At 35.2% G+C, this 20,696-nt stretch overlaps 2 protein-coding genes and 1 long non-coding RNA gene across 4 annotated transcripts; 2 read left to right on the top strand and 1 right to left on the bottom strand.

Annotated features, from left to right (window-relative positions):
- Positions 1-1,792: 1,792 nt before the first annotated feature.
- On the top strand, positions 1,793-10,882 carry LOC149736019 (insulin-like growth factor-binding protein-related protein 1). The gene is made up of 7 exons (XM_089878716.1): positions 1,793-3,091; positions 3,309-3,479; positions 3,791-3,999; positions 9,010-9,170; positions 9,928-10,072; positions 10,254-10,373; positions 10,424-10,882. The coding sequence occupies exons 1-7, from the start codon at positions 2,883-2,885 to the stop codon at positions 10,699-10,701; spliced, it is 1,293 nt and encodes a 430-aa protein (XP_089734842.1). The 5' UTR covers positions 1,793-2,882; the 3' UTR covers positions 10,702-10,882.
- A 152-nt stretch (positions 10,883-11,034) lies between these two features.
- LOC149736018 (uncharacterized) lies at positions 11,035-15,751 on the bottom strand. Of its 2 annotated transcripts, XR_016385083.1 has the most exons (7): positions 15,624-15,751; positions 15,383-15,503; positions 14,636-14,814; positions 13,668-13,749; positions 12,708-12,825; positions 11,982-12,227; positions 11,035-11,625 (listed from the first exon to the last, which is right to left on the bottom strand). It is a non-coding gene; the product is annotated as an uncharacterized LOC149736018 (long non-coding RNA). The 2 variants fall into 2 exon arrangements; XR_016385082.1 differs by lacking the exon at positions 15,383-15,503.
- On the top strand, positions 11,508-20,612 carry LOC149736017 (uncharacterized). Its single transcript, XM_089878715.1, has 13 exons — positions 11,508-11,639; positions 12,153-12,334; positions 13,655-13,759; positions 14,143-14,262; positions 14,653-14,846; positions 15,150-15,290; positions 15,585-15,765; positions 16,630-16,853; positions 17,395-17,500; positions 18,025-18,133; positions 18,441-18,568; positions 18,987-19,101; positions 19,514-20,612. Exons 1-13 carry the CDS (start codon positions 11,540-11,542, stop codon positions 20,008-20,010), a joined length of 2,202 nt encoding a protein of 733 aa, XP_089734841.1. The 5' UTR covers positions 11,508-11,539; the 3' UTR covers positions 20,011-20,612.
- Positions 20,613-20,696: the final 84 nt, after the last annotated feature.

The raw sequence follows: 20,696 nt of genomic DNA, 5'->3' as shown, positions 1-20,696 counted from the left end.
ATACTATATACTACGGCTCATCAACTAAAATAATCTTCTGCGATATTTATATTGAAACTGATAAGAAAATTTGTTTTTCATGTTTTTTTTATTTGTTATTCTATTTAACAAAGCGCCAATAGATTAACATTAACAAAAAGCCGTGCCCGATACATATTTTTAATATAAACTTTATTTTTATTGCAGAAAGTTAACCAGAAATCGCGTGCAAATTTTCTCCGAACGAGAATCGTTTCTTAGCATTTTATTCTAATACCCAAATTGTGAGTATAAGAATAATACAGAGTGCATTTTCCTCTAAGAAATACCAAAAATAGTCACGATCAACTTTGATAAACGCTGTTATAATAACATTAATATAAAATTAAGTCTGATAATTTAAAGTCTATATCTGCAACTAATCTTATCGCCAAACCTTATCTTTTCAATGCGATGATTTGTTTATTGTAGTATGATCTCTGTCATATATAATATATATTGGCCTACTTGTATATTTAGCCCTATATTTGAGGTCCTCTAACTATATAGAGTTTGGAGTCTAGACCGTTTTGGACGACATAGTAAGCCATTTAATAGACGTCTATAGATTAATATATAGTGGGGTGTGCAAAGATGGGAGCTCGTTTACCTTTAGCACATAATATCCACATATCACGATCGTGATGTTTTAAACACTTAACAACGGTCTATTGAAGTCGTGAGGATATGGTTGTATAATTCTTTAAATGTTCTTTGTTGACTACTTAATTGGCCGAAAAAATAGAATGGAAATGTCTTCTTTCCCCACCCTATACTACTAGTACCTCATCATATAGCTGCCATTTAATGGGATTATTACTAAAATAAAAGTAGCAACTATGATTATCCAGCGCATGGCTCGTCTTATGCTTAGAGACAAGAAGATTTAATTTGAGGTTCGTCGCTGCTATATACCATTGTGGGCGCTTGTATCAATCGTATGCAAGCTCAGGAACTAGGAAAATCTAGAAAAATTATTACCCAAAAAGTTACATATGTCACAACTTGTAAAATATCCTTCATTCACTAAGTGCTTTGTCCAATGCCGGCGCACCTAATGCCTTTATCTTTTAAGCCAGCGGATAGATTTTCAAATTGACCATTGTTTTGCGTGAGAAGTGGCGGTTACCACGCATCACTGGTTACCGAGCATAAGCCGCGCTCTAATTATGATGTCACTGTGACGCGACAATTAAAAGGAATACGTTTAGAAGTTTGAAACAAATAGTTCCAAACACGTTGAAGTTCCACTGTAAGCTACATATATGGAACTAAATTAATCGAGTTGTTGTATACAAATTTCGAGGAGGCTTGCAATAGTTTACGCCGGTTTAAAAGAGTGGGACTGTTCTAGCTGCATGTGAAGATTTACGCCTATATACGAGTTCGAGACGTCGGCGTATTAGTTCGTCTGTTACATGCCTATAAACACCATTGCGTAGCTTTTAAATTTTGGATAATATGTGAGTTAAGACTGTTGAAACATTTATTTGACGGTTAGAGATTTTTTACCCAACATTTATAAGTTTATAAGCCACAAAGCACGGTTTCGTTGCGGTTTTCGAGCAATTTTCATTTAAATGCCAGTTTTCAATGAGTTTCAGTTTTACAGTAAAAAGAATTCCTAAAGCAGTAGTGTCTCCGTTCCACAGCGTAGTATACCCATTCATCTTTACCTTAAACAGACAGGGCGATTTATTACACGCTTAAACTTGTAACAACTTGTTATTTCGCTTTGGGCCTAAAATGTAAACGGTGTAGATTTCGGTGTGTCTGTTTCGGAAAGTCTTCGTTTTCGGCGAAAAAAGAACCGCAGAACGAGAACGCTCGCGTTCACTTATCTTCCGCAGACGAGTCGTTTGTGACGTAATAAAGCAGTAGGAGCAAAATAGCGGCTTGTAGGAAATTAGTTCTTGAAAATTCAATTAAATCTGGAACACTCAGGATGTTTCTGGCGACCATTGTTGACGTCACAATACATTGGTCATTGTGTTTAACAAAGGTCATTATTTGTGGAAACCGAAGTTTAACTTCGATACATCGCGAAATTAGAGTTCTACTATAGCGTGTTACAGTTGTATACAGTACAGTGGTTGAGCGTGTACAACAGCAGTTCGCTTTTTCTCAACGCGTTAGTAAAAAGTGTATAATTCTAGATTTTCGTCAGACACTACAATTTTAAGGCTTTATGTATACGGTTAGTTTTACTCTTCATTTTGTAGCAGTCGTATACAAGTCGTATACAAGGAATTTAGGGTGTAGCGTAGTAATATTAACTTCGGCGCTTTATAATAACGGAGATTTGATTCATTCATTCATTCATTTGCGTTTCAGAAATAGCCAACTGATGTATATTAAACTCTAAAAATGACGCTAACTGTTTTTGCTTTAACAACTGGTAAAAGGGCGTACTTATAGATAAAGGATTGGGAAGCACCTCACGCTTAAATAAACCCAATATAGTAGTTTGTAGCCGCCAATAAATATCAAGTTTTTCGCCTAAGGTGGCTGAAAGATTAATAACAGTATTGTACGATACAGTGTATACTGTATAGCAAAGTTTCTTGGACTGCGCGGCGTAAAAGTACGTATGGCTAAACTTCGAAAATTAACTAAGTTTTAGAATCGGTTTCATGTAAAATGTAAAACATAAGTTTTTCGAAAGTACTTTAAACTTTTCTAAAATCGCGATAAGACCTAAAATGTATTAACACCTGTCTATTAAATGTTGCTTTTATATCTAGAGTCACTATACCACAGTAGGCAATGTTTTAATGCTTGCTGATTGGTTAATTAGTTGGTGATCAAGTCCCCATGGTGTAAATTCAGTTCGTTTGTTCGATTTAAATCCCAAAAGTTCCAAAATGCGTTCCTTCCTCACGTTACTATCATTTGCATTGTTCGTTAACTTCCGGCTTATAAAGTCATTGCCACGTCACCAGAGGTTACGTCATCATACATTACGTCACGTAGGAGATCATATCAATAGTGTCGTTGAACAAGATAATGACGTCAGTGTGATCAATGGAACGGATCAACCAATCAGAACAAAGCACAGACATCATATTAAAAGGTCCCCTTACGTTTGCCGCTTTGTATTTTTGTGAAACTATGTATGCGCTATACTCATGAGTCATAATATAATAACAATAATTGTGGGGTATAAGATGGATAGCGTTAGCACGCAATATCAGGTTTTTCATAATAAATTATTTCATACTCGTGATTTAAACAACTAACAACATTCTCTTTGAGTGAAAGTCATTTAAAACTTCTCCTCTCACTTATAGACACCCGCTCCTGTTCGATTGGACGACCTCATGCGGTGTATGCGACCCCGAGCAATGCTCCAGTACCCCAACCTCTTGCCCTGGTGGGTTAATAAGAGATGCTTGCGATTGTTGTTACGTTTGTGGGAACTTAGAGGACACGCCGTGTGACCTGCCGGGTGCCATGTTCAGGTAAGAAAGGGGTTATAAATGTTGAAAAAACGCAGGTTGGTGAGTTAGAATTCTTGTTAATTTTTCTCGTTTATTGTTCGGCGCCATAACTCACTTTTGTGAGCCCGTTTCGTAACGGAAGGGGTTATAGATGGTATATTCGCGGCTACGATTGGGAGCTTTGGTGTCCTTACGGCTTCAAATCCTAAGTCTACTGCAGCGTGTTTTATAGTGGGCCACGCCGTAGGACCGTAGGGTTAAAAATCCCAATATAGTTACGTGTTATGGCTAAAAATGTTATTTTAAATCAAAGACTATAATTTTCGCCCCAGGTTCGGCAACTGTGGGGAAGGGTTGGTTTGTACACCTGTTGAACCTGATGACGTAGGATTAGATGCTTCCGATTCCTACTGCGCATGCGCGGCTCGTGACGTCATATGCGGAAGTGACGGAAGGACTTATTCGAATCCATGTCGATTCCGACGCGCCTCGGGACGCGTTGCTGGATTGGAGATTGCTCGCCAGGGTCCTTGCCGTGCCGGTGAGTTAATTGCGTGATATTGTGTGTATATAGGAAGTCTATATGTAGTATAATGGGAAAAAAGGGGACACGTTTAGCACATAATATCCAAGAACCCTGATCGTGTTTTAAACAATTATAACAACGTTTTTTAACCATAAATCTGAACTTAAAATATAATTTAATAGAATAAGAGCCTGATTAAGCCATTTTATGCGAAATATATATCTCTTGGACTTGATTTTTGTAGCACTTAAACCCCTTACATCATTATAAACATGGCATTTCACGTTCAACATTTGCGGTACAGCGTTGAAATTTAAACTTTCGAATTTTACATTCTGTTCGCGTGTCTGAGATTCCTACGATATTTTTAGCTTCAAAATTTGGCTCAAATTCTCGTCACGGTTCAAATGGTAACCTTCCCTTCCCTAATCTTTTGTTGCATCTCTGTCCAAATTAAATGTTCAGAGTAAGGCGGTATAGTTTATATTAGGGAAAGTGAGATATGAATCGGTGGGGTAAGATGGGATGTCGTGAGCATAACTCTCCTTCGAGTTGCGTGGATACCGTTATATAGTTGTGTAAACACTCGTTGTTTGCTACCAAATGGAGCGATAAAGGAGAATAAAGACATTGACGATCTTCCCTGACCCATATATGCTGTTTCATAGTTTGCATGCATTTTTGCATTGCGCATAGGAATCGCTCCGAGTTTCGTCATTGTTACGTCATGTAATTGTGACGTCCTATATCTGCGACGTCATGGGCCTTCGTCATCAATCATGATATGGTACTTTTACTTAAAAGATAACTTTGGTTTAAATCGGATACGGGGGCGTCCTTAAAAGATTATAATAAGGTTTCTATGGCGGGTGCAACGAAGCGTGAAAAGTAAACAAAGCATTGGGTGGCCTGACCCACTTTGGGGCGGAAGTGACGATTTGTACCCAGCGCGAATTTGATGAATTGGGGGCGTAGGGGTGATGGATGGGGTTAGGGTGAAAGTCGGTGAAAGATTTCATACATAGAATGTTAGGGGGGATTAAGGGGGTGGGTGCTGCGTTAGTGAGTGAGCTACTGGGCATATAAATTTCAAACTATAATATATTAATACATTATGTTTGATTACTTGAAGTAAAAATCGGTTAGTTACGTTGGTAAGATGACCGGCGAAAACCGCCGTGCATAGAATGTTAGGGTTGATTAGAAGGGGTTGAATGTATAAGTGGGTTAGCTAATGAACATACATATAATAAATATTCATACATTAGAGAATCATTGGATTATTTTAAATAGAAAATGGTAGTAGGCTATGTGTGGGGGTAATATGACGACGAAAACCCCAAAAAAAGGAGTTTGGTGAATCTGCCTGCGTTATTGTATAGTTGGTTGCGCTACTGGACACGTATGTAGCTGTTATTTGATTCTGGTTTTGCAGGATATGTTGTTATTTGGCATATGCACACTTCTTCAGACGATGATATGTATTAATACATTGTAGAAATATACTGTTGAATGGTAGTGTTGGGGTTCATATATGTTGGATGTAATTTGCCTTGAAACTGTGTTCTACACTTGATATTGCCTTTCGTTAGTTCTTTTAGTCGAATTATCTGGTTTTAAGTTGTAAAACGTAAAAAATTTCACTTGTGTTTAAAATTCATCAAACCCGAAGACTTTTATTTAGCCAACAATACAACGAGCTTCTCGAATATTTCTCTTGAGATTCCTTTGTGACGTCACAACCCGCATCTCGAGCATCCATACACGTCAAGTCAATGATCTGTTATGTTGATTGATGACGTCACGTGAGCTAATAATCGTCACGACATCGTTTGTAGACACTGATTTGGACAAAAAATTCGAAACGCGTTTGATTTTGAAAGTTGTTTACCCGAAAGCGAAGCAATAGTCGTCCTAAGTAATGGATGTAGTAGCACTGTCCAAAATACAAACATATAGTACTGTGGGATAAGATCGGACACTTTTAGCACATAATATTCAAATATCCTGATCGTGTTTTAAACAATCAACAACGGTCTATAGGAGTTGTGAGGATACGGTTTCATAATTCTATAAATAGTTTTTTTGTCTTACAAAATCGAACGATGAAAGAGAATGAAAACATAAAGTTTCTTACCTCTACCATATAACACATAAATTTAAAAAAATACATAAAATATAACAACGTCGAGTGCGAAACTGTATCCTGTATTTAAAATTACAAATTCAGCTTTCAGCCGTGTTTACGCTCGTGTGATTTACCATATTAAGATAAGACCTTTCATTTAAACACTGATCAAAGTTAACTACCGATAATTACCAAATAATCAGCTTTATGACGTTTCGTAATCTAATAATTGCCGTGTAATTTCTATCTGTTTCTCCTCACGTTTTTGATCCTCGGATTTACTTTCGGATATTATCGGAAATAATCGGATTTCTTTGTTTACAGTTAATTACAAACTTAAAATACTTGAAACTTAAACGATTTAAGAAAATAAAATGGTTTAAGACGGTTCCGCTAAATTAGAGACCACATCTCGTGTATAGTAACTACTGTCGTGTTTTGGGTAGTTTCGTCTTTTTTAAAAAGGATTGGATATAGTATTAAAAAAATAATAAAAGTTTTTGAGAAATAATTTAAACATTTCGGAATTTTCAGTAATAGCAAAACGCCCACGCCGCCTCTATTTATACATTGGGTCTGAGTCTGACAAATCACTTATTTAAACAAGGTTAAGATTTAAAGCTTGTTTAAAAAGGATTGTCGCAATCTTTGAAGTTGTAAGCCTCACTTCCTGCTGGAGGTTGTAACGATAGTCTGGCAATTGTCACCCATGCGTTACAACCTCCACTCACGCACCGGGTCTTAACTTATAAATCAAGTTTGTTGCGAAAAATGTTGCAATCATTTTTTGTTGAAACAAACAATACTATAAAAACGTTTACATCCAAATGGGACGGTTGTCCCATCTTCCCCGATCTCCGTACTATATAATAGGTTAGTTGTGTTTGTTTTGATATTGCTACGTCAAAGGTAATTGCAAATATACAAATAAATGCGCAAATTACCACGCTTGGTATCTTTACACAGTAAAATATCCCTTATTTTTAGGTTTTGGAAAAAAATACGAATAAACTGATCTTTTAAATCCACTCGCAGCGCAATTTGTAGAACATTAACTTGCAATTTGGCGAAACTTCTCCTTACAAATGGCCCGAATGCATCTAAATGGACGTCTCGCATATTTTCTTAACCTGGATCTCACGGTGTTGAAACGATTGCGGTAAAAATGCGGTTCGTCTGCACCGCACCTCAAATAGTTGGCCATCTTTCAAGGGCTGATTAAAATCTTAGGCGCTTAACTTCGTCAAGTATAATGTTGAATTTAAATACGGAGAGGGTGTCCACAAAATTGGACTTCATTTTAAAAGCAATTTTCTTGAAAAATTGTTTATTTTAAAAGCAATTTTATTGAAAAATTAAGAATTTTAAGTTTGTTTTAGCAAAAATTTTAAAAGTTTTGGTGTTCGAAGAAACGTCATTTATTTGTACAAAACTATAAAAAAAAACAAGTTAAAACAGTTTTTCTACATGACTTTGACAACACTGTGTATAAAACAACCTCGTTTAACTAACGCCTGGGTTTCATTTTACGATTCGTGAAACTTTTTAAATTTCAAGACGCCTCGTTAAGTTTCTTTGTTTCTTAACGTAGTGTAATTTAAATGCGATTTAGACTATGCTTGTAAAAGTTTTATATTTTCTTTGAAAATAAATAAATTAGGTGTTGCAATCTATGCTATAAAGGATAACGTTGTTTAAAATTTTACAAATCTGTAACTTTTACACTGCGCAACCACCGTTACGAAAACATATATCTATCATGCTAAATGATTGATTTCTGTTTTGCCTTCGTTTTAGTTAAGTATCATTGAAGACCGCTCATTGTTTACGTTGGTGCCCTTCACCAACAATCCCTTTCCTTTAACAGTTGCACTTTACGTGGTTATAGTTTTTCGTAAAACAGCGGGCCTGGATATTCCTAAATCTACAAACTATACAACTAAACCGTAATATAAATATCATGTAATAAATAATGACTATCACATTAAAACTAGAACTGTTGTAATTCTACTGTATACAGTATGAACAATGCATATAAATGGGCCAACTCTGTCAAAACTTGTATGTCCCTTTGCCTATACTTTAACGCATAGGACCATAGAGAATAGAACATGCTAAACATGACAGTAGGGGGGAGATGGGACACCTTTTCATTCCAACGTTCTATTGGTAGTATACAAATAAAATTCCAAGAATTATAAACCTTTTTCTCACGACTCCCATAGGCCGTTGTTAATTGTTTGAAACACGATCAGGATATTTGGATAATATGTGATAAGGTGTCCCGTCTTTCCCTACCCTACTATATGTTCTTGTATTCTTATGTTCCTGTATTTCCACCCTACTATATGTTCTTGTATTCACGCAATGTTTATACCCTACCATGCTGGTGGGATATCTATGTTTCAACTTTGTGTTTTATCTTGATAATTTACTCAGAGTCTCAGGTTTCGTGCTTATATATCTTGCTAACGAACCTTGCACATTCTTGCACGGTCTAACGCACGTATTGGCCGGCTGGGGTTTTACAATATCCTTGATGGAGATTTAAAGTCGGGGTCTGGCTGGTTTGATCACAAACCCGGATTCTTGCATTTTGAACTTTTTTGGATTGAAACTCAGGATCTCCGGTTTTCTAACCCTGGCCTGGATTTGAACCATGGATCTCTCATTCTCAAATTCGGCCTGGGTTTTGAAACCAATCAGTTAAAGACTACCTTTCCAATTTTATTCTGCGTGGATGAGATTCCGCAACGTGGTACGCCATGGAACCTAGGATTTAGGCCAAGAATAGCTAATTGCCCATAAGCGAAAGATTCCTGGCTTTTTGCATTCTAAAGGGATTGTAAATGTCCTTAAATTAATACCAAACTTATTTCATTTATTCCACTCTTTAGCGCCACAAGTGGAAATTCCTCCAATGAACCAAACAGCAGAGTCAGGATCTTCGGCGGTGTTTAGTTGCTCGGTTTCGGGGTTTCCCCTTGCTTGGTTTGAATGGACGTTGAACGGAGAAAGTGTCTTTCAACCAAATCTTGACGATGGTGTAACAGTACAGGTGTTTATCTTTAATGTTACCTTATAAATATATATGGTATAGGTTGAAGGTTGGTAGAACGGGACACTTTTGGCAAATAATAACCCGTATATCGAAGCAAATCATATAGTACTTGGTACGCTTAACACATCGTATTATAGTAGGGTGGGGTAAGATAGTACAACGTTAGCACATAATATGTAAATATCCTGATCGCGTCCCATCTTCCCCAAAAATAATTTCTTTGGTATATTCTCTGCACAATATATTTTTTACCATATTTTTCTACACTGTATGGTTATTTTACTATAATTTTTTTACTCCGTTTATTTTTTAGAAATTTTTTTCTGCACTATATAATTTTTTTAGAATATTTTTATACACCGTATAATTTTTATACCGTATTTTTCTACAATACATATAATTTTTTAAAATTATTTTTCCACACTTTATAAATTTTTAGAATATTTTTTTCTACACCGTATAATTTTTTTTCCTACAATGTATAATATTTTTATACACTGTATAATTTTTTCCTGCACTGTATAACCATTATTTTTTCAATTTATTTAAAAACACAAAACTTCAAATATCGTCGTGTAATATAAATCTTTTATTGACATTATAATAACAACAATTGTCATCGTATTATTACGTAAGTGTCTGTGGCGTCACATTTTTTTCCTACACTGTATAATTTTTTTCTACATCGTATCATGTTTTTTCTGTACTATAAAATTTTTATTTTCTACACTGTATAATTTACCCTCAATACTAGGTTCGGAGTGGTCCGCTTCCGTATCAAGTAACCACGTGGTTGGAGATCGACCGCGTTATGACGTCACATGCAGGATTGTTTACGTGTATTGCAAAGAATGAGTTCGGAATATCTAACGCGACAGCGAGACTAAATGTCGTAGCAGGTAATTTTCTTTTATATTAATACGTCCTGTTAGGAATTATTTTTTCATGTTTTGTCGTTGTTTTATAATCTGTTTATGTTTTGTACAATTTTTTTCCGTTTTGTACAATTTTTTTTCATGTTTTTCCAGTTTTTTGTTTATGTTTGTACAATTTTTTTACGACAACTTTAATATTACACAGGCGACTTCCCGATACCAAACTACTACGTTTATCGAAGAAAGCATTACGCGTTTAACAGCCGGGAGGTGGCGACGGAGAGCACAAATTCAAATTATCTCCGATCTCACATTTTACCACCAGGTAACCTGGGTTTTCCCTCTTAATTAATAAAATTTAACGATATTTTTTAGATGACGTCACACTGACCCTTGGACAAGTTGGTCGTCGACACGATGACGTCACGTCTGATGATGTCACAAATTATCATGACGACAGCAACACACCGAGTTCGGAATTTCCTGGCACAGAAATCCAGCCTCTTTTAAACAATGACGTTATCACTGACGTAACAAAAGAAACAATTGATGACGTATTATCACACGCGTTACGCGCGATGGTGAAACCAAAAATGTTTAAAGATGTTTTTTTTGACGACGATGATCTTTCGGAAGGATCGGGCATTCTATGACGTCATATTAATTCGTGACGTCACAATGCGCACTATTATTTCAATGACGTTTTAACTCTAATCTATTGTATTGAAATTTTGGTATTGAAATTGCTACAATATTTAGTTACGTCACAAGCAAATACGTAATAATACGATGACAATTTTTGTTTTTATGACGTCAATAAAGGGACAAAATATGGTTGCTATAAACAACAAACATGTAACACAAAATAACCGGTTTCATAAATACCGCGAATTTGACCCTGATCTGGTGCTATTTCTTTAATTAAAAATCGTTTAACTCTATGAGCTGAACGGAATGTAATTCACTTTGTCCTCGCGTGGCCGGAAAAAGACAGTCGTTATCACACGGGTTTAACACCTCGTGCCAGCTTACGAGTTACCATGTATGTTACTTCGTGGGTGATTTTTTCTTTTTTGGGGGAAGGAGTGGGGTATTTTTTATGTATGGCTGATAATTTGGACAAGCCATTAGTGACCACTGGGTTGCAGCAATTGCCGTTAAGTGTCTTGCCCAAGGACACATACGCCCACAATGGTAGCAGCGTCGAGCCTTGAACCCACCACCTCTGGGTTACAGGCAGGCGCGCTAACCACTATGCCACGGCGCTGGCTGAACAACAGAGCAGGGTCTGAATCGCGAAATTGATTACATCAGCTACTGAAACAAAAGCGTGTATTCAAATACTTCCCTTTGATCAGGTAGTTATATATACACGTCCCTTTGTCTAACGCAATTGCCACAACAAACATGAAACTAGTATCGGTCTTACCACCACAATAGCATACATTTTAGTATCCGTATGTTCTCTGTGTAGTTATACAGTTAAATACGATGCTGTGTTGGTTAAGATTTACTGTCTTGATTTATATCTCAGGTTTTCCTTGGAATGACGTATCTGGATGCAACAACACTGCGCCCTGCAAATTTAAAGGTAATTTTTAATTTGCTACTTTAATATAATCGTATTTATAATTCTGTATTGATAAAAGTATATAATACAGACATGCAGGACTTTAGTAAATACAAAAAAATATAAAGTATGAAATATGATTCGTGCAAACATGTAATAATATATCAGGATACTTAATAAGGTTGATTTAACGACTCTCATTTTGCTGTCAATTCTATTATATTTGTTGTTTCCATAATAAATCTTCGATATCGTTTTTAAATAAAAAGTATGTTAAGTGGGCACCAGTAAAATTACCAAAAACACGATCAGAATATTTGGATTTTAAGTGCTTAAGGTGTGCCATGAATGAATGTAACTTACTTTATCTTCGTGTTGCCGGAAAACGACAGTCGTTATCACACGGGTTTAACACCTCGTGCCAGCTTTGGTAGCAGCGTCGAGCCTTGAAACCATTACCTATTGGTTACAGGCAGGCGCGCTAACCACTATGCCACGGCGCCGGACCATCTTACCCCATTATATATTAAATAGGTGGAGAGCTTCTTGAACATCTCGATCAACTCAGTGTTAGTTCCGCCCACCCTGGAAACATCAATGTGTCGCTCACTGAAATCAAACTTGAATGGTTTAGGACAAATCGGAGGCTGTTTAACGGTAAACTTGCCGCCCCGATCATACGATTCACGGAAACCGATGGCCTGCGTATCCGATTAGTAAGTTTTGTCCAATTATTTAGTTAATGTATAGTAGTTTGGACATTGTAAGTCTTTTCATACTGTGACTGACGCTGCCATTTAGTTGAAATATATAAATATTATATTATTCAATTTGTTGGACTTTTGTCTGTTACATTTTCATAGCACCAGATCCTTATTATATTTCGTTACACAAAATCGTTCAACTCTATTAGCACCAAAATAGGGTTAGATTCGCAGAATTTGTTACAGTTAAACAAAAGATTTTACAGAAATACACAACGTTTCCTCACGACTCTAAAAGAGCGTTTTTAGTTGTTAAAATACAAAGTATGGGATGTGCTAACGGTATCCCACTTACAACGCGGCTTTATAAGAATTCAACGTTCACCTTTTGTTTAATGCTTAATACGACCTCCTGCTGTTGCAATCCGAAAACACCCGCAAAGAATATTTTTCGCTTAAGAAATTCCCCTTCCGTTAGCAAGCATTACCGTTCGGGAAATCCCCTGTTGAAAAATTGTATCTCGTAAATTTTTTGTTCTACTTTGGTTCTGAAAATGTATTGCAAACTTTACAACACACGATAATAATTAAATGTAACTTATTTATCCACGCGCGCCAAGAAAACAACAGTTGTTATAACATGGGTGTTCTGTTTTTTTTACTCCTCGTGTCTGCTTACGAGTTACAACGTATGTTGTAACTTTGCGAGTGGTGTTTTTTTGTAAGGCTGGCAATTTGAAAACCATTTTATCAAGCTTAATAGCATAGGTACGCGGCATAGTTAAGTTGTAATCAAATCTACGTGATATAAATGAATAGAAACTTGGTGGGAATTGTAACTTGACGCTTGTTTTTGCCAATAGGCGGGAAACCTTAACTTAAGCTACGAAAAGTGCTTTTGTGAGTTGCAAGTTATGTGTCAATAAGGAATAAAACCCATGACGCACGTGAATGGCTTCCAAAGAAAGCGCGGTGACATTTAACAAAGTGACAATGTGGTAACTCGAAATACATCTTCAAAGTTACATACGTATTAACTCGTAAGCTGGGACAAAGTGTACGAAACGGAACACCCGTGTTATAACAACTGTTTTTGCCCATCGCGCAAGAATAAATAAGTTACATACGTATTAACTTGTAAACGAGCATGAGGTGTATGGAACACCCGTGTTATAACGACTGTCATTGCGACCGCGCGAGAACAATAATATTGGCTATTGTATTTGTACGAAAAAAACACAGAAAATTCGTATTTCATTCACCTAAAATAGCTTACAGTGTTTGAAACTCACACCAAGCTTAAAATAAAACACCCAACATATACATTTACAGACAAACAACTTACCTGGAAATCCAGTTTCATCAACCAATTACTCCATCAACAAAATAATGCTGGATATTTCGGGTCTAAGACTTCATCCAGACGCCTTAAAAACGGTGAGTAATAGTAGATTGTTCTAAATATATATTTTACACATATATATATATAGGGTGGGGAAAATAGGACACATTTTTATTCTATTTTCTTGTCTCATTTGGTAGTAAACAAAGAACATTAAAAGAATCATAATACCGTATCCTAACAACCCCATAGAACGTTGTAATTTTTAATATTAAAAAGGTAAAGGTGTCCCATCTTACCCCACAGCACTGTTGTTAGGCTTTTCTATATGTGTAGGTTATTCTATCCACCGTTAAGTTTTTCTATATTTGATTTATATAAAATTATATCTGGTGAAAAAAGCAGCAGAAAGATAATAACAAATGTTAAAATAAAAACTTTATCAATATGTTAATAAATGTTCAAAACTTTATCACAGAACTCGCTTCAGGATTTAATTAATCCTGGCGAGAGCACGAGCATAGAACGAGGGATTTTCAGCAGAAATTCAGGCACTTATTTATATGGAACTTTTACAAATGGATCCTCACACTTTATGGTAAGGTTTTTATCATTGAATTTCTATTTGAATGTGGTAATAATGAACATTTAGATTCAAAATGAAAAGGGGTAAAAACTAAGTGACAGTTTTAATAATGTGCTATGATAAAAATTTATCCACTAAACATAGCTACTATATGAAGAGGGGGCATGTTATATAGCTACTAAACATGTTATACAGAAAACACATTATAAATTTTAAAATTTCTTCGGCATGCAAGAACACTTTACTGACAAAAGTGTATCTTTACATGGCAAAGAAATTCCACAAATTATAACACAATTTTTCTGTTTTATCTTCTATTTACACCAATAATACACCTATCTAGAGGAATACCACAGCAGTAATGCAAGGATAACTAACCTCTAACCTCTAACCTTCACTCAGATATCTAGTGGGTTATGCGGTATGGCTGTTGTGGAAGACATCTCAGGTAACATCCATGAAACATTGTCCAATATATCTTGTCCTGATCACTGTTGGGATGAAATCCATCTTTTATTTGGTTCAACTATGCAATACTCACAAAGTGGGGGGGATTTTGGAAACCTTCAAAGTACAGTTGGGGATGAAGACAACAGGTGTTTATATTGTTAAAATTTCTATCTGAATGAAAATTACACTATCCTCGCGTGGCCGGAAAACGACAGTCATTATCACACAGGTTTAACACCTCGTACCAGCTTACGAGTAACATGTATGTTACTTTGTGGGTGTACATGTCCTTTGGCAAGAAATTGACAGTAAATGCTTTAGCTCATTGGGCCCTAACTAAAGGGTTGTCCATAGGTATGTAAACGTATAATGTAAAATGAGACATCCTCATTATAGCTCAAGTTGTCCCAGCACAGAACAATGATATATTAGGAATACCATTCTTACAGAAACTTGGAACTTCTAACTGGGACCAACCAAACATTAGAGGATTGGCTGCGAGATGATAATAATGGTGTTAATTATGTCACTGTGAATGGGAAGATACAACCAACATTAAACTTACAAACCGGAGAAATGAAAAGATTCAGGTTTCTGTTAAATCTTTCTTTATATTAAGACACTTAACAAATATTCCCAGTAAGCACTAATGGGTTGTCTTAATTGTTAGTCCCACTATTACCTATAAAGTTACATATGTGGTAGGTCAAAAGTTGGCATGAGGTGCATGAAACAGAACACTTGTGTTATAACGACTGTCTTTTGCTTGCTATGTAATTATGGATAGTTCTTGGTTGTCATATCTGAAAACAGAAATAAAACTTACGGTAGATTTGGAACCAATATTAGCTTATCTGTTTTTAATTAAAAACCAAATGTTTCAGATTGGCCAGCTGTTGTGCAACTCAAACCCTCAGTATTACCTTGAATAAAAGCCATTGTGATGTCAGAGAGGTAGCATCAGATGGCAGTTACCATGGCAACCCACGTGAGCCTGCAACTTTACTTCTGCCAGGATCAACATTGGACTGGATCGTCGTTTGTAACACACCTGGAACATTCCGGGTGGGAAAGTTTATATTTACATAACATAGCCTACATGACATAAATTTTATTTGTGTCTTGGAAAACCATAGTGAAGATCAAAATATTTTAAATATGAAGAGAAAAACTGCTAAACAACAGTCGTTAAAAATGTTATAAATAAAAGTATATGAAAAAACAACAGTTAAAAAGGTTGGCCGTAGAAATCATTTAGATAATTCAAGTTTTTGGGTAATTGACCAACTCTTGGCCTATATACTAGGGTCTAGGTCACTGTTGGGCTTCACCCATATAGAAAAAATCTATTTTACACTTTATGATGAAATTCCTGATAACATAAAATAAAAAATATAGTATTTTACACTCAATGTTGCATCATTCATCAATGTTTATGGTTACCACATATAAACATTGCTATTGTGTTTGTTTGTAACAAGAGCCTAATCAATGACGTCTGTTCCTTGTTCTATTTAACGCTTTGGTTAAATTCAGAATGAATCTAACCAAAGAACGAATTCTCTTTATTATATTGTAAAGCTAAGCCATGTAAATAAAACACAAGACAGGACTAAAAGAAAAACAACATTTTTGCTTATAGATAAAACATAGACATAACCAAATGTTAAGCAATATGGTTAAAGCACTTGCTGTTATTTTGTTTTACTTTTACCTTTCCCTATTTATAAATAGAACCAACTAGATCACAAAAACAAATACTTGGAAAGAAATTATAATTTAGTGTGTGTTTATTTTTGTGGATTTTTTCATTCTTTAAATGATTACCAAAACACAAAAAGTCCATTCCACACCTACATTACACACATTACACACACCTAGCAACAACAACATATAGATGCATATAACTAACTTTACTTTAAATTCTAGGTGACTTCCGTACAGTCTTCACAAAGTCTCAATATTCATTCTGGGTTCCTTCTTCTGATAAATGTAACTGGCCCTCCAACAAGTGCAACCATACCAGACTTCATCATTACATCTCAGCCTGACTTCGACTTGAGAAATGAACCTGTTCGGCTGAATTACACTTTAGAGGTTGGGCCCCCTGGATCAATAAACAGAAGAAGTAGCACCTTGTTTAATGATATTAGGTTTGTCTTTAAACAAGTAGTTTAACGAATGTCGTTTTGTTGCCAATTTTTTTGTTGTTGTATTAATTACCCTGATCTTTTCTACTGTATATGAGGATAAATATGTTTAATGACATTAGGTTTGTTCTATAACATAACTTGGTTAAATTTATGGGGTCAAATTGCTGTGATAAGTTGAAAGTTAAAAATGTGTCAAAAAGTACTATAAATATACTGCAGCGTATACTGTAGACATCATGTATTGGGCCATTTGATGACATTTTGTTTGTTATATATTATGTCTTGATTAATTTTTGTTCTATATTATGTCTTACTTATGCTAGCTAGGCAGTTACTTTGCTGAGTTATACCATTGCGCTACATTGCACAGACACATGTATATTGCTATCATTATTATAGTTATAATATTGTGCCGCATTGCGCATCAAGACACTTTTAAATTGCTACTTCTGTTTTAATATGCCATGTACTTTTGTGAGCCTCAATTTAGTAGTAGGCATAAAGTATATTCCATAGAAATTGTATGTTCACTTTGCTCTAGATTTGAAATCGTCACCAACGAATCTGCATTAGTGATGGATTGGAATCTTGTGAACACTCATCCAACACAAAGCAAGCTGATTTACTTCAGAAGACACAGAGTCCAGGTATCTTGATAAGTGAGAATTGTTATAATTATACGAAGAAACCCAAAACTGATTTCATGGTCAGTAAAAAAGTAAATACCCACAAAAAGTTACATACATGGTAACTCGTGGGCACAACAGTTACATCAATTTTCAATAACCATTAAATCCACTTTTACCAAGTTTCTCTAGCATGTAACTAATGACATGACATTGTTTGTTTGCTACACCACTTATTTAAAATAATACACGAATAGATAGAAACAATATTTCAAAACTGTTTAATGTTTTCTCTTTCGAAGATTAGAACTGTAAAACATACTAAACGAAATGTACAACTTGAAAGTTTTAACCTGTAAATTTTTTTTTTTTTTATAAATGTCATTTCGTAAGAATAGATAACTTTAAACTGATTGTATTTAATGGTTTAAGTCTTAATGAGAGTCACAACATGGGGACTGGGATCAAAATTGTCTCATTACCAGCTTCAAACCTATAGCAGCTAATGTAATACTTCAATGTAAATAATCAGACGCTTTTTATAGTTTCTTCGCAACAATTCCTATACCGGGCCCTATACAGTTGGAGAAACGTCATGGCAATTATGTGACTACAACCAAGAGCCTTGCTGCTGCCAATATAAAGGTTACAATGGTAAGTTTTATTGGGTAATTACCTACAAGTTAAATATGTGGTACAGCGGACACGAGGTGTATGAAAAATAATACCCGTGTAACACCTGGCGTTGCCCGCAATGCGAGGATAAACAAGTTACGTTCAATCATTCATGTTATACACTCATTATTATGCAGGCCTACCCTAATGAAGCATATAAATAGATTATTTATAGTGTAAAGTCTGCTTGAGTAAAATGTTAAATAAAAAGGTGACTGCTAAACCCATAATACATAATAATAAATAAAGTTATATTTAATTAAAACAAATTCATTTCATATTTCAGCACAAACTGCAACTTCGTGCAAATCAATTCTGTGTCAACAAATTATAACTTCAAAATCTTCAGACTTAACTTACAACAATGGTGACCATAGATACAACATACTCGTTTCACCACAAGGAAATATAACAGTAAAACAACAGTTCTTCTCCATTTATAGTGATCTGAATATTTAGTTGTACATATTTGCAAAACTGTACATCTGCGCTATAATTTAATTACCTTTATACAACCTTTAAAAGTTTAATTGTGCATATCTGCAAAACAAATAGACTAAAACTTATTTATCATATATAACTTTTTAAAATTGAATTCCATATGTTTTCAGAACAATGCAATTAGAAGTTTTGCTGTGTGCAAACCCAACAAATGTATATAAAACATTGAATGAATGAAAGTAAATTGCTTTAGCATCGTGTGGCCGGAAAACGACAGTCATTATAACACGGGTGTTCTGTTTCATACACCTCGTGCCAATTACGAGTTTCCAAATAAAAAAACATTGTGATTTAATTTTACATTGTTTACTATTATACAAATTTCCTTTAGGTTCGTGTGTTACTAGTTATCCATGGGGAAATACATGAGGTTTATGAAGTTGGGGAATCAGATTTACAACAGCGAGATAAAGGAGCAATGCTTATGTTTAGAACTACTGCGAGTAGTAAGTTAACGACTGTTGTTTTGATGCCTTTTTGTTGTATTAATTAATCTGATCTTCGCTACTGTATCCGAACAAATAAATAAATTATAATATGTAATATGTAACAACTTGTAGAATGAATGTATCTGATTTATTCTTGTGTAGCCGTGTTTTGTTTTATACACCTCATGTCGGCTTTTAAGTTACCTTATGCGTAATTTGTACGGAAATATTTTATTTTTACCCTTGGCTTCATAAAATTTCGACTATAGACAGGCACGCCAACCACTTTGCAAGTGCCACTAGGGCTAAAATTATAACTTCATAGGTTTATGTCATGTATTGTAAAAATAAATATAATCTTTGTTACTGTCTATGAAAAGACATTAAATTTATGTTATGCTTAGGTAAATTTAATAAATTGATTCAACAGATACAACTACTTTGATAAGTCACATGAATGAATCTGTTGGAAGCTGTGGCATTTGTTCGGCGCCGGTCGCCACAGTGGAAAGGGGTTGTAACATCGTCAACTTGCCTGATGCTCTGTCATGTACGGTCACTACAACCATCCAACCCAGCACCACTGTTATTCCAACAACTGTGACGATCCCCACAAGCTCAGAAAAACCAAGCAGCACGGAGCAACCAATCACCACGGAGCAACCAATCACCACAACCCAACCTCCAGTTAATGTTGGAATAATAGCTGGTTCAATCTTGGGAGTTTTAGTTATAGCTGTTGTGATTACTGTCATCATTTATATAAAGAAACATTTTAGTCACAATCAAAACAATAGCGATAGACCTGAAAATATAGATCTATCTGAAAGGAACACAATAATTGACAATCTTCCTGATGGTAGTCAACCACCCCCTAATCATTTACCTCCCATGCATTTAACTCCACCATTACCCAATACCACGTGACCAAATGTACCAACTACCACGTGACCTAAATGCACTTCATCTCACACAAAACTTGACTTGTCTAAGAGGTAATGAGTCAGAATAACTCTTGAATGCACTTTTGGCTCAAAATGTTGCAATGGCCGATAAAAGCTTCTATTCTATATTAACTTGGAAGTTGTGAAGAATGCCTCTGCAGCTGGACTGCTAGGATGTAAACAATTAAAGATAAAAAAAGATTTTTTTCTAAACTGATATAATCATTCTTTTCTACCTATCAGTTTGACTTTACCTGTTTAGACTTTTTTCTTTAAATGTAACATTTAATGTGAAATCAAAATGTCTTGACTAATATCTCATGATATTAGACTACTTTACCCTTTTTTAAGCACTTATGTTATATATTTTAAGGGGTATCAGGCCTAAATGCCACTGCATGCTCTGCTGTGTAACTTGCCAATTTAAAATGACTATTACATTTTCTTAAAAAAATGCTTCTTATATATGCGCACAAAATTCTTTTTTCACTTCATACACTGTTTTGTTTAATATTTTCGAAAACTATTTATTTATAGTATTTTTAAACTATTTCTTGACTCCTTCATTTTTATATTAAAATAAAATTCTTTAAAAATAAAGACAATTGTATCTGCACTGTTATGTTCGTTTAAAACTGACCATAAAATGTACACCCAAGTAAGCATTAA

The sequence above is a fragment of the Ciona robusta genome, chromosome 5 (genome assembly GCF_009617815.1).
Source record: "Ciona robusta chromosome 5, ASM961781v2".
NCBI classification, from domain to species: domain Eukaryota; kingdom Metazoa; phylum Chordata; class Ascidiacea; order Phlebobranchia; family Cionidae; genus Ciona; species Ciona robusta.
The sequence above is the reverse complement of the archived record's forward strand: the minus strand, read 5'-3'. Positions and strand labels throughout refer to the sequence as shown.